Genomic DNA, 13,983 nt, shown 5'->3' with positions numbered 1-13,983 from the left:
AGTCACTTCCTAATAACATCCTGTTCTCTTGAAGGAGAAGACATTCTAGGAGCAGCTCTAGGCTGGAAAGATGTAAGAAAACTCACCTCAGTGTGGGTGGAAGCAAAGTTGCATTTATATTATCCTGTACGTGCCCTGCTACAACTCTGTTCTTCTCCTGGGATGATACAGAACACCGATTCTAGTTGCCAAGTTAATTGTATTGGTACTTCATCCCTGGCCAGCTCCAGTCAACATCCACTGTAGCACAAACATCTTGTGTTTCTAAGGCTGAAGCTTAAAAAACACGGATGTGGAAACAAAGCCAATTACAGGGTGCCCAGCACATCAGTTACAAAGTCTGCAGTCTCAAGAGTTCATGTTTCAGACACTACTCAACAGGTAGAGTATAAAAGGAGGTAAAAGAGGGGGAATAAGGAGTTTAGGACAAAAGGAAAGATGTATTTTAGGTAGAGTTTTTATTGGTTTTCAACTTAAATGTCCCTACCACAACTCAATATGTAGTTTCCTGTTCTGTATATGATATGCATGCTTTACCAGTCTTCTAAAAATGAAACAAATATGATCTTTTTTGAAGTCCAAGAAAATTAGAATTTTATTACAAATTTTCATTTAAGTAAATCCCCGTATTTTTAATAAATCAACAGCATTATTTGCATAATGATGATGAACCAGTCATGTAATTCACTGTATTAAATAACTGAGGAAACTAAATAAAAAATAAAATCATCCTATAAATATATACATACCAAGCTTAGAGAAGCAGCTTATAGTTGTACTGTGCAAAACCTTTCCTGTACACATCTCCCCTGTCAGCAAAGCCATGGCAGACAAGAACAAATGTATGCCACATAATTTCTCAAGATGAAAACTCTCCATAACCAAGCAGCTCTCCCTGGAATAACAAAATACGCAGCACAGTTGTTTCTGTACCAAACCCACCTTCGTAACTCCAGCCAGTCTTTAAAATTGAAAAAAGCTCTCTAAGAAGCAGTCAGTCAAACGACAAAAACAAGGACTGACTGAAATTGTTTTGGCAAAATAATTTGCTGTCAGAGAGTCCCAGAATACAGAAGAACATGAAGAGATACTGCAGAATAAAACAGGGTTTGCACACACCCTGAACCTGTTTCTAAACAAAAACAGAGTGTTAAGAAAAACACTTATTTGATCCAAAAGTCAGTGTCAGGTTGCCAATGTTACTTCACGATAGAAACAGTATTTTCATGTTGGTTTCCAAATAAGTGCAAGAAGAACTGAAAAGCCGTGTGAATGTGGACAGGGACAAAGATGTAAGCAGTGTATAATACCGTAACTAACACAGCAATGTTGAAAGTGTAGAAGAGCAGTTTTTCCCAGGGCTCCATGAGGTAGCTGCAGGTGATCAGTTCAAACTGGCAGTACAGCCAAAAGAGATAGTTCTTCATGCTCTTAATATCCATCTTCAACTTTGTGCCGCTTCTGAAAGCCTTCCCTGTTACAATAAAGGATAATTAGTAGAAACAGAAACCTTACCAAAAAAAAAAAAAGAAAAAAATATATAAAAACATCATATGAGCAGCAACTCCATGCTACTCATTTGCTCATACTGACCATTTTTAGTAAATGATGTTTTAAAAACACAAGAGATCTAAAATTCCAAGATTACAAATACATTTGAAAGCATAAAACATGATCAGATAGTAACAAACTAGCATGAGTCATTGTTTTACCCCATCCCATAAAAGGCTTCATTTGTATTCCTTCTGCCTTTCCTACATTCAGTTCTGAGCATCACGGTCCAGTTTAGACCACTGTGTACTGGGCACCATTATTTACCTAGCAGGCTCCACGATGCCTCTTTTTTCCAGAAATTGGTTACCCAATAATTGTTGCAATTCTGTTCTCCAAGCCAAACTCTGCTTTCATAACTTTGCCTTCCACTGGATTATTTAAGACTCTGTTGAAACAGCTTAATTCAAAAAGCACTTCAAACCCTCCCTCCTTCACCACTCATGGATTTTGACGTAGAACTTGGCTAGAGGTCTGATTTCTGCTACTGCAGACCAAATTTTATGTCTTATGCTTCAGCTGCTGCTGCAATGCAAACTGGGAGTATACAGAATACCACACATACAGAGCTACAATAAAAGGAAACTATAGACAGATTATCCAGCTTCTTCTGCAACAGAGTTTGAATTGATCTGTTGCCAGAATGAAAACATATACATTTATTTTAAAGCTTTGTATTCAAATTAATGCTAATAATTATTGAGTGTTACCCTATATAGTGACCAGTATACAGAACTGGAGAGGTAAAGGGAAAACAGGACTATTTCAGTTATTGGTGCCTCCTGTCGTTTGGCAAATAAGAGGAGACATAATAGAAACTGTGATTCCCTTCTTTTTAATTAGAAAATTAAGAACTTCTTGTGGTGTCAAGATCTGTGGAAAAAAACTTATTCCACAGAAATTAAATGCAACTTCATAGAGAGTGGGATTTTATCCTAACAAAAGCAACTTCCTAAGTTTTTAGAAAAATTTTGCCTCACCTTTTCCATTTTACTCCCATAGCTTCCCCACCTCTTTTCTGCCCGACAGGTGAGATAAACTAGATAATGCTTCTGTAGTTAAGAATTATTAACTACTTTTAGTAATATCCTTACTCTGTCACATTTCTGTACATTTCTTGCATTTGTTACTAAATCTAGATTATACTTCGGCTTCTCATCATCAAATGTGTTGCCAAGCTACTTTGAGGAAAGACTTTTCTTACAAAAAATGGATTTTGAAAAAAGTAGAACTTACCACTTCACTTCTCCCTGATGACAAAATGTCCAGGTGAGAGATGCTTCCTGACACTTCTGCCTCTCACAGCTGAACAGCTCCTCTATGGACTGAGAAGCAGAAACAATTAGCTTTGATCCTCAATTACAGAGTGTGTCCTCCATACCCCGCCCTTCTTCGCTATTGCTAAAAACTCCTCTGCATTATGCAACAAGGACAGCCGTCTGGCTCGTTACCACACTCTCATGACAGCATTAATTTGATAATTTGTACAAAGTCAGAGTTGAAGTGCAGGTAGGGAGGTACATACAAGGCTGAAATACTATTTAGGACAACCAGCAAAAAATGTTTACAATTAGTGCCTTCCCTAATTTCAAATCTCAAACAATATCTCTGCTTCTGTGGGACTTTATGATGCAGGCTGCCAAAGTTCCTACAAGGTGCAATTTAATGTCCCTGCAAAAATATGGTGTCAGAGTTAAGTAGCCACAAAAATGTAGCTCAATTAAAGGAAAGTCTCCAGTGAAGCCACCACCTCCTGCAACCTTTGATTATTACCACTTTCAGAGAGTTCCCAGTTTTCTCTGCGTCGGTATCTCCCAGCCCCATATACACACCTCGGCCGTCCTCATCCAGAAATCCCAGGGTGGAGAGAATTTGTGGACAAGGTTTCTGCAAGGAAAAGATGGCGAGTTTCTCTTAAAAATGCTACACAATAAAACCAAGCCACAAATGCTTGAGGCATTTTAATGATCTAATTGGGCAAGTAAAATAGGTAGAAATCTGCATCATACATTATGTTCTAAACTATCTGCCTGCAGTCAAATCATTTCCAAATGTGAATCAGCTTCATTTTGGGAGAATATACCACAAGCAATGTCTAAGGCATCTGAGCCACACCTTCGTTCTTCCCGTCCTTACCAAACACAGCCTGAGCTCATCTATTCATAAATGCTGAGCTATTCCCTAAACTTTTTGTTTTCCCCATGGTTTTCAACAAAATAAAGTTTTCTGTTTAAAAACTGTCTGCTTTCCATAGACAGTTCAGACATGGCAAACCACTGCCCCTGGCAGTAGCCGATATGCCCCATGCCCTACCTTTCTCCTGCAGAGCGAGGCTCTGCCACAGGAATGCATCTCCCACGCTGGACGAACCACTACATCTGGAAGATATAACCTAGGCTGGGGTCTAGAGAATGGACTCATCAAATGTGAAATACAATTGCTCTGGAGTAGTGCTGCAGGATTATTATCTCAAGAGTTTCTATTTTCAACCAGACTTTTTAAGCTACGTATTTCAATGGAGTATGGAGGGGTGGGACGAGGAACTTTTTAGTTGCTTTTTTCTTTTCCATGAAAATGTTGGTGAAAAACAACGTATACACAGGAGAAACAACATTTGACTACCACAGTGCCCACAGCCTTGGCAGGCCAGCATCCCTGCTTCATGTTACTCACCTTCCCTGCAAGGTGGATCAGCCTCTTCCGCAGCATCAAGATGCAGCAGCAGAGCACTGACTACCAGGGCAGCCGCAGGCAGGGCTGTCACCTCAGTGCTCTCTGAATCCTCTCTGAAAAACTTCTGCATAAAAGCCAGGCAAACTCAGATAGGTACTTCTGCCATTCTCAAGTGCAAAACTGTACAGTTGTTTTCATGCTTTTCAATAATTCTCCACTAGTTCTTTCAATAACAAATTCCCCGAGCTGAAACAAAGCAGGAAGTGAGACTTGGCTGGGTTTGCTTTAGTTCCAATAGCTTCAAGAAGTTTTTACCTGACAGCTGAGAGCCATTGTGAAAGAGATGATCGGTGACAGGGCAGAAGATCAGGCGATTTCACAGCAACAAAACATTGGGGTAAGCAGAATCCATTCCCAACGTGATGCTGTCAGCAGATCTTGGAGGGTGATAGGTAAAGCCCCCGGGCATCCTCTCCTCCTCACTTTCCGAGCAGCCACTCCTGCTGCTTCTCCCAGCTTCTGCCCCAAGGGGAAATAAGAACTCATCAATACCTTTCACAATTTGTAATCAGATGTGTATAGGTTCACTCAGAATACAAAATTTGCCTGAAATGCCTAACTTATAAGGCAGTTTTAGCCTATGTCCTTGAAGATACTTTACGCCACACCGAGAAGAAATAGAAATAGTCTTCAAGACTTAAACAAAAAAACAAAAACCCAACAAGAACAACAACCAAAAAAACCCAGACAAAAGCATACTGCTACATAAGTTGCTGTGATGGATGACTGCAGATGTATGGAGAAAGCATTTTTTTGCAAAGATCTTACTCTGAAGAGCAGGAAAGAGACTCTCCTGCATAGCACTCTGTCCCAGAGGGGCTGGTCCCTTGTTTTCAGGTCTCTTGATCATGTTGCCCACACAATTAAATTTGAAAACCTCTTTTTACTGCTTCTCACTGTGGTTTCCAGACAAACAAGCTCAAACACAGCCATATAAAAGCCATATAGCGACACAGCAATAATTGTTCCAAGCAAGGGAAACATGAATTAAAAAAGCAAACCAGAAACATTCAAATTATCACTGCACTAAAGGAAATTACGAGCCCCCTTTTTTTAAGTTCAGTGAGGTTCCCCATATGGAAAAGCAGCGACTTCTGGTTGATACAGAATTTAGCAGATTATCTCCATAAGCAGAAATAAGGGTTTTTTTCCCTATTATTTCATGCCTTATAATAGGATCCTCTGATGTCTAATAAGGTGTAAACCCATACTGGGGCATTTGCTCTGCATTTGGCTTCAGAATGGCCTTCTGTGTGGCTTCTCTGCTGTCTTGTAAGGACTATGTAATAATGCTGCTTTTCTCTTCTTGATCATCTCTTTTGTCAAAATTTATATCTTTGAGATCAGTACTTCTTTTCCGGATTTAACTGAAATTGGCCATGGGTTTAAAAGTATGGTATGTGGGAGTATAGAGAGATAGAGGTAATGAAAGAAAATAAGCCTCATTTCCTTAGAAGACCAAGCTAAAAATGCCTGAAATATCTCTGCCTCACACCTATACACTGTGGTAAGTCGTTTATCTGCCTGCTTGAAATTAAGACACTGGGAAATAATTGAAGCAGAAAGTCAAGGTGATCAGGAGAGCTTTCTCTCTACCCTACCCCATCTGCCTCTCCGCACAAAGTAAGGCACAGGCAAGTTTCTTTTGTCATAATAATATACTTGAGTTTCTTTGATCCCTTTTGGCTTCAGCACTGTTTGGAAAGAAAGTACAAGCTCTTCTGCCTGCAGATTCAAGTCCATAACGTGGTTCTGCTTGGCTCGGCAACCCCTTCCTGCCCTTTCCCTCATGCTGGCAGGGAGGGCACGTCGGGGAACTAGTTAGGCCTGGCAGGACAAAGATGTGCCAGCGTCCTCGGTCTGCGCACAACCGGACCACACAACTGCAGGTGCTGGAGGAAGGGACGCGATGGAAACTCATGACAAGGGCAGGGAGATGGTGGGAGGTTGGGCAGGCCAAGGCAGCCCAGGCAAAGATGAGCTTAACCTGCTACAGAACCACACCCTGGGGTAAGCAATGTGATCACAAACAGTGGTGCCAACCTCCTCCTATAAACATCTGCAGCCTCTGATAGGCATCCTGTGTCCTCAAGACACCTGAGCACCAGCTTCATGGCATAGGGAAAGAAACCCAGCAAGAAGGAGTGGCTCGTATAGCAAGTTGCTGGCCTGACTTGCCAATACAATCAAGCTGCACCAAAGAACCTACAGAGTATACACTACTGTTCTTGGAAAGGAGAAAAATCTCCCTATAGTGTAGAACAGGCCAATTTCTAGAAAGGCTCTGTTCTGCACGGTGTAAAATACCTGGCACGCAGCTCCACAAATCCCACACCAGATGACAGGTTTGTCTGGAGCGGTATCACGCCTGGAATCAGGCTGTATGACACCATGTAACAACTAGATGAGGAATGTGTCTTGATGAGGAATGTGTCCTGGCTCCAGCTTACAGGGGCTTGACTTACTGACGTTTGTAAACATGCAAATAACATATTTTAATGATTGCATTGTTGTCTGCAAAAGTCATATGATTTCTCAGCATGCTTCCCCACACCTGGCTAGACCAGTTCAGGAACTTTTTTAATTCTACATCAAGACAGATAATTAACTAATTAATAAGTAAAAACTATGGAGGCTAGTGATCTCCAAAAGCACAAGGAACACGTGTAGTTGGCCCAGAAGGATTAGGCACAGACTATTCCAACTTCAAGATGATATCGTACCATTTAATGTCACAAACTGAGCGTTTCATAAAAGTTGGACAGTTAAGCATATCAGTTGTGAAGTGCAGTGAACCCAGACCTTCCCAGTTGCAATTTTCTTATCTTACTCATGTAATTTTTTATTTAGCTACCACTGATGCACAGAAAACTCCAGCAAAGGAAGTTTCTTCTGCCCCAATGTCCCAGCAGTAAATAAAGCACATTCTCATGGGGCAGTCTGCTGTGACAGTCCTCGCATGGCTGGTCTCTCACTGAGGTCAGGGACTCTTCTCTAAGAGGGGTTCAAATTCAGCACATTTTCCAGCTTTAGGCTGTGCCTTGTTCCTGTTCCTGGCATGCTTTCACATCCCTTTCTGAATTGAGGATGGGTCATTTAGGAACAGAAAAGATAAGGGAAGCTATGTGTTCCTCCCCTGAGCCGCTAAGCTCTGCTTTCTCCCTCCTGTTTCTCTAGGCTGTTAGCAATATTTATCAGTTTCAGTTCTTTTCCCCAGTGTTGCCCATGCTGTGGTATCACTCAGCACGTAACTGATGTTGCTTCAGGTGCAAAGCAAATATCACTGAAAAGGAAAAGCTACCTACAAGGAGTTTAAAATCTAGAACTGTACAAAGCCATGGCTGCAAGCTGCACAGATGGAGCCCAGTGTGGGGCGAGGAGCTGATTAAACTGGGAGTTCTCCTAAGACCAAGATTCTCCCGTTCTCTAATTTCTAGGTTCATTCTGTAGTTTTACTTCAAAATCGGGTGATATAACCCTAGCTGTCTTGCAGACTTTTAGCACACTTTATATGAAGAACTGACTGAAGCAGTGAGAAGAAATTTCATTTGGCTTTTAGTACAGAAATAGCTGAGGTTCTTCTTTATTTCAGACACTTTTACAAGCATACAGCAAATCATATGCACAATGAGAGTCATAATAAGCATAGCTCTGTCAAATACTATGGAAGACTTTACTAACATAGGACTTGGGGAAAAAAAAGTGCATTTCCTCAACCCGCTTGTTTATTCTGTATATTATTCTAGAATCATACTTCCTGCCATTAGCCTATTTGTCAGGTATACAGAAAATTACTTCAGAATGCCCTGCTAAAAGTGACACCACGGTAGCGTGGCACGGGATGGGAATCAGGGACTTTGCATTAGCACTGGTCAGGGACATCACATCCTCCTGCACTGCCATCTCCTCTTTCTTCTCCCTCCTCACCCAGATTGGAAGTATATGCACCTCTGGTGAACAGTCTGAGTAAATATTTCAACTACATACTTCAATGAAATTCCACCTTTAATTAAGAACTCTGAAGCTGACTCCCAAGTACTCCTGCAGCAACTGAGTCTTGGGAGATGACAAAAAAGCTACTGCAAACTTCAGTTGTGCTGCCAGCAAATACAGTTGTCTCCCACATGTGTGTGGAGGAGACGGTTTCTATACATAGGCTCAGGATGGCAACAGCTGCAGTCCTTACGTGCTCCATCAATGCTTCATCCCTTTTCCAGGAAGACACTCAGCTGCCCGATTCTGTCACAGGCATTGAGGGAATCCCAAAGCCTTCATGACTTAGCCCAGTTGCAAAACAAACAAAAAGGGCTCTTTCACAGGCAACAATTAATTTTAGATCATTGCAGCATGAAACCCTCCCCCATCTAATGCTGAAACCACAGGAAACACAGTGCACTAGGTTTGGAATATGCAAAAGAACATTCCACTCACGGAGCATCAAAAGGATAATAGCTGTGTGCTTGGTTCTCCCAGGTGTCAACACATACTTAGCAAGGGCTAAGAATCCACCAGAACTGGTGCACTGTACAGACGATTTCTCTGGAAGAAAATTAGCATAGGGTGAGGTCCAAGGAGCTGGTTTTTCGGGAGGAAGGACAAGCAACTAAAAATATGTTTTTTTAAGAAAATATGCAAGAAGAAAGGATAAGCTCAGTGTTTTTCTCTTGTTATAACTAAAGCAGGTAGTTACCAAAAGGAGTGTCCCTTCCTGGGCAAGAATAATGAATTCTCACTCACATCCTCTTTAACTAATTTCAGTTGTGGCATCTAAAGCCTACCTGAAGCTTTTACCACCCCAAAAAAAAGTTCTCAAAGCTGAATTCGGTATTTCAGCACAGTACAGCTCCTCATCCAGCCGTCATCAGGAGACCCGGCCTTGCTCTGGGGAAAAAGCCCTGCCAGTCGGCTGCTGAGGGGCACAGTGTCCCTGCGAAGCAGGAGCCCAGGGGCAAGCAGGAGCCACCAAGTGCTCATTGCCATAAAACAAACCCAAAGGGGGGAAAAAAACAAAAACAAAAACAAACCGAAACGCCCTCAGATGTCAGCTGTTGGTTACAAACGAGGGGACAAGGGTGGCCGTGCAAAATCTCCTCACCGCCCGCCCCGCTGCTCGCCGCAGCCCCGTGGCCCTCCGGCCTCCTCAGCCTTCCCGCCGACCCCTCACACCCCTCAGCGCCCCGCCGGGCTGCCCGCGGGTACCGGCCCGCCCCGCGCCCCGCGCTGATGCTCCGCACCGCTCCCCTCGCCCCGCACAGCCGGCAGCGGCGGCCCCGCAAGGCCCCGACGAGGCGGCAGCTGCCTACAAGCCCCAGCAGCCGCCGCGCCACGGAGCCACCACCTCCCTTGCGGGCCGCTGGGGCCGGGAGTCCCGGGGCAAGGCCGGGCGGGAAGGACAGGCCAGGCTGTGCGCCTATCGTGACAGGAAAAACTCCGTGTGGGCACAGTGTTGAGACGACAAATTGTGTCCGCGACAGCGACAGAGTAAGAACAATCACACAGATCCCAGAAATTCCTCTTACACAGGGTTCAGGGTTGTTGCTGCACCCACCTTCTCACGACTCTTCCAGCCCAGACCCTCTCCGCTTCTCTAGCACCAATGGCGCTATGTGAATGCCTTGGGGGATTTTTTAGCTTATATTTCATTCCACATATGCTAAACTAGACATAGTTTTACTTAGACGAGCCTCTTCCCTGAAGGACTGTCTGTGTCTCTCACCTCAGGTGAAGCGAGCAGCCGTGTGCCAGGGCCGTGGGGCCGGCGGCCGCCCTCAGAGCAGAGCGCGTCAGGTAACCGGTGCCCACCATTTCGCCATGTTTCTTTTCAGCATAGCCATACACTTGGTGAGTAAAATCTAAATTAGCTAAAGAAGAGAAAATCCCCAGTAAAATCTAATCATACGTTTTCTACAGACATCAGATAATTAAGAGTGTTATGAGGAAAAAACAGTTCCAGCCTTGTGTAAGTGATCCTTTGAAAAGGCAAATTTGAGAACGTTCAGTGTATTCTTTGACTGCGACAGAGGGGTCTCCAGAGGAATTACAGTACTAGGAAGTATTGCAGTCTATTCTGTAATTGCTTTTAAAAGTACATGGCATTCAAATGTGTCTGTTAAGAAATGCTCTCCTTTCTGTCTAGGCACAGGTACTTTTACTGGAATAAAATTTGTGTCTTCCTCATTTTTTCAGCATTGTTTTCTTTAATTGTGTAGACTATTGCCATTTTAGCATAGATCCTTCCTTGCCTCATCAAACCCGAGGCGGAGGTGTTTGCTCCTCAGTATGTATAACTGTGCTCAAGGGAATGGGCCTTCTGAGGAACATAGCACATGGCCACAATTGTGGACATGAACAATTTGGCAGGATAAGAAACTGAAATTAGAGTTACCAAGTTATTTAATGCATCACTCCCAACTGTCTTGAAGAGGTTTTAGATATGTAAATAGCTTTGAGCTATAGATACTGGAGTAGAAATGGTATGGTCATTCGGGTACTTACTGTTTCAGTGAATTCCTAGTTGGTAAAATTCTGCTTGGATTTGAATACATGGTGTAAAAAGTAAAACCACTGCAAGAAGAAAGCTTGAGAAAACTGAATAATCCATCCAAATAATACATACTTTTTCTCCAAAAGGGCACATCAATCTGCCTATATGTGCTTTATCTAAAACATATTTCAAAAGGTCTTTGTCAATGTCACCAAATTGAAACTATTTCTAATTTTATTTAAACTAAATTTTCTTTATCCGTACACTTTTAAAATTCTGTTTCAATCTCTGGTCCTGTATAACTATGAGGAAGAAGAATATGCCATGTACCTCTGACAGGAAAAAGGTAGTATAGATTATGTATAATAATGGAAAGATTGCTAGAAGTTTATCTTTTGCTAAGATATTAGCCCAGACTGCCTCATGGGTGCCTTTCGTGGGTGCCTTTCTTCACCCAAAGAAGATGACTTTCAGTGAAATTTAATCTACTATAGGAAGAGCAGAGAAGACAATTGAAGACTCAGGAAATCATTTGTTTTCTTAATTGCTGACTCCTAGGAACTAGAGAAGTGAGCAGAAATGTTAGAATTAATCCTGTGTTTTAGAAGTGAAACCAGCAGATAAAAGAGTTTCTGCTTTAAGACATTCATATTGCTCATTAAAGCTATATATGGACCCCAAGCAGCGGCCCTTCACCTTTGCCCAGAACTCTTTATCAAGCTTAGTTTCTACCGTGGCACATGAAGGGGAAAAGGCTTGCTTTCAGGGGTAATTAGGATGGAGAGAAACTATTTATTCTTGGACTGAAGAATACTGTCCTACATGAAAGAGATTTGCATGTATGAGAGAGTTAGACAGTGGAAATTGCACAGAATGCAGCAATTTACATTCAAAATTAGTTTCCCTAGCCAGAGGAGTAGAAGTTTATTATTTCAAAGAAAATCTTAACACTTATAAACAATGTTTAAATTGTCTACAAAGAACCCAAATACATAAAATTTGTATCTCCTCTGTGTGCATTAATTTCTCTGACTGCATTTACTTCTCATCCAATCTTTTTATGCAAGAAGCTTGATAAAATTAGAAGGCTAAAATACACAGAAGTGCATATTTTGCTTAACTATGTTACAGTTCATTGTTCTCCAGGACACATGAATTTGAAACCTTCAGATAACTTAAAAAAGTTAGCTATGGCCATCTATACTTTGCAGTAGCATCTATCAGAAAAGTGGATCCACCTGATGTTTTATTCCTGTAATTTCTGAGTAATGAAATTGATTAATTTCGAATGAGAATTTAAGGCAGATTTTTCTTAATCTTTATGTATTTTCTATTAGAAAATGAGTCGTCTGCATTTCTGCACTGCCAAGATAATCAGTGATGCTGCTTCTTCATTCATATGATTTTGACAGAGGTTCAGACCTTTTCCTCTATATGAATTCTCTTTATTTAACTACTTCTTTTACGTGTGTCCTAGTTTCTCTAGGACTATGGCATAAGAAACAGGAATTTATTTTCAGTGTAATTCCCAAATCAGAACTGACAAAAATAAAATCTGAAGAATAATTAGAACTATTCTAGAAATACATGAAGAAAAAATGAAAATAAATATATTCATAGCTTATAATTTACAGCAATGCAAAGTCTGTGTGACTGTTATTACACACTCTGTTCACATGCACACACACGAGTGGCAGAAGGGTACGTATTGTACTAGTGGTACAACGATGTTAGTTGGGTATTTCTTCTGTTATGAAATTTTTACTTGTCAGCTTTAACAGTATTTCTATAAAATACTGTTTTGTGTGAAATTTCTTAGATTTTATTGCTGTCTTCTGAAAACTGTTTCATACTATTTCATCCAGCTCACGTATGGATCAGCAAAGAGGTTTCTGTTCTGTAGCTTTGTTTTCAGTGTAATCAAGCACTGCCAGAGGGATGCTATCTTGTATGTACATACCTAAAAGGTGGATGCTTCATTAAATATGATAGTTATTTGCTAAATCATAAATTAATAAGAACTGGGATTCTTGAGTTTTAATCTTTGATCTGCCTTAGCTCCCTCAGTGCCCCTTCACAGCTGCAAACTACAAAAGCAGTGGGTCTTTGAGCCAGAAGGTCTCATTTTTAACATCTCTCTTTGCTTTTCTCTTTATATCCTTCTCTTATTAGCAGCCATTTGTCATGTAGAATTTTGAGAATTTTAGTATAGATGTAAAAATATCTTCTTTTATACACATCCATCTTTGTGATTAATAACAGAAGTGTAGTGACTGGCCTAAAAGGACTGATTCCATTCAAAATTGTAAAAGGCTTTAATCCCATCTTCTGATCTGATCTTAAATGAGGACATTTTCAGCCCTGGAAGAATGAGGCATTGCTACTCCATATAAATCAAAATCTGAGCTCAAAGTCTAATTTAATCAAAAAAAGGAAGAACAGTTTTTACTGGAAAATGCAGACATAATCATCAAATGATGGATGACATAAGGTCACTGGTAAGTCATATCATAGAAGAAAAATAAACCAGACATCTGCAGATGCAAGATTGTATTTACTGTTAACCTTTACAGTCTAACTAAACAGGAACATTTCCCAGCTGGAATTAGTATCCAGAGTGTAGCTTTGGAATCTTCATGGATTTAATTCTTTTCTCATACACAACACTTTATCACCTTCCCACCTATCAAAGCACCATAAAAACAGGACTCTGCCACTCTAGAGAGACCTATTGTTTCAAGACTTCACAGACTTACTATTAAAGCCTATTTCATGTTTCATAAATTTTTATATCAAACATTCATCTCTGGCTTCCTTTCCTGTCTGGATGACATACTGGATCTTATTTTAAAGATAAATTAAATCCTTTCAGCCATATTTTCTTCATTCCAGAAGGCAACCCTAGAGAACCTCTGTAAAATATCACTTGAGGGTGAGAGAAAACAAAGCCCATTTTGAAAACAAAGGGCAAAATTATCCATAGTTTGTGTCACTGCTACTTCTATGTTGAGATCCTCCTCCGTGTTGCTAATATAAATGTAACAGTTGTTGCTCTCCTGCTTCTTGTCATGTGCTGAGTTCACTCAGTAAGTATGCTTCCAAGGAAGGCTATTTATCAGTGTACCCATAGCCTTCAAATGGCCAGAGAAAGGGAGAGCTCCGAGTACACAAAATAGTCATTTTAGCTACAATTCTGCCGCTGATTCTAACAGAAA

The 13,983-nt window shown here is 41.1% G+C and overlaps 1 protein-coding gene across 3 annotated transcripts; it reads right to left on the bottom strand.

The window, feature by feature from the left end:
* Positions 1 to 491: 491 nt before the first annotated feature.
* LOC137666703 (serine palmitoyltransferase small subunit B-like) lies at positions 492 to 9,574 on the bottom strand. 3 transcript variants are annotated; one of them, XM_068406881.1, is made up of 6 exons: positions 9,519 to 9,574; positions 8,716 to 8,823; positions 4,225 to 4,743; positions 3,384 to 3,438; positions 2,788 to 2,876; positions 492 to 1,474 (listed from the first exon to the last, which is right to left on the bottom strand). In XM_068406881.1, the coding sequence occupies exon 6, from the start codon at positions 1,440 to 1,442 to the stop codon at positions 1,200 to 1,202; it is 243 nt and encodes an 80-aa protein (XP_068262982.1). In that variant the 5' UTR covers positions 1,443 to 1,474; positions 2,788 to 2,876; positions 3,384 to 3,438; positions 4,225 to 4,743; positions 8,716 to 8,823; positions 9,519 to 9,574; the 3' UTR covers positions 492 to 1,199. The 3 variants fall into 3 exon arrangements, with proteins under 3 accessions (XP_068262982.1, XP_068262985.1, XP_068262983.1); XM_068406884.1 differs by having other exon boundaries at positions 4,225 to 4,740; XM_068406882.1 differs by lacking the exon at positions 9,519 to 9,574 and adding an exon at positions 9,063 to 9,129.
* Between the last annotated feature and the right edge of the window lie 4,409 nt (positions 9,575 to 13,983).

Source organism: Nyctibius grandis, chromosome 8, assembly GCF_013368605.1.
Source record: "Nyctibius grandis isolate bNycGra1 chromosome 8, bNycGra1.pri, whole genome shotgun sequence".
Taxonomy (NCBI): domain Eukaryota; kingdom Metazoa; phylum Chordata; class Aves; order Nyctibiiformes; family Nyctibiidae; genus Nyctibius; species Nyctibius grandis.
The sequence above is the reverse complement of the archived record's forward strand: the minus strand, read 5'-3'. Positions and strand labels throughout refer to the sequence as shown.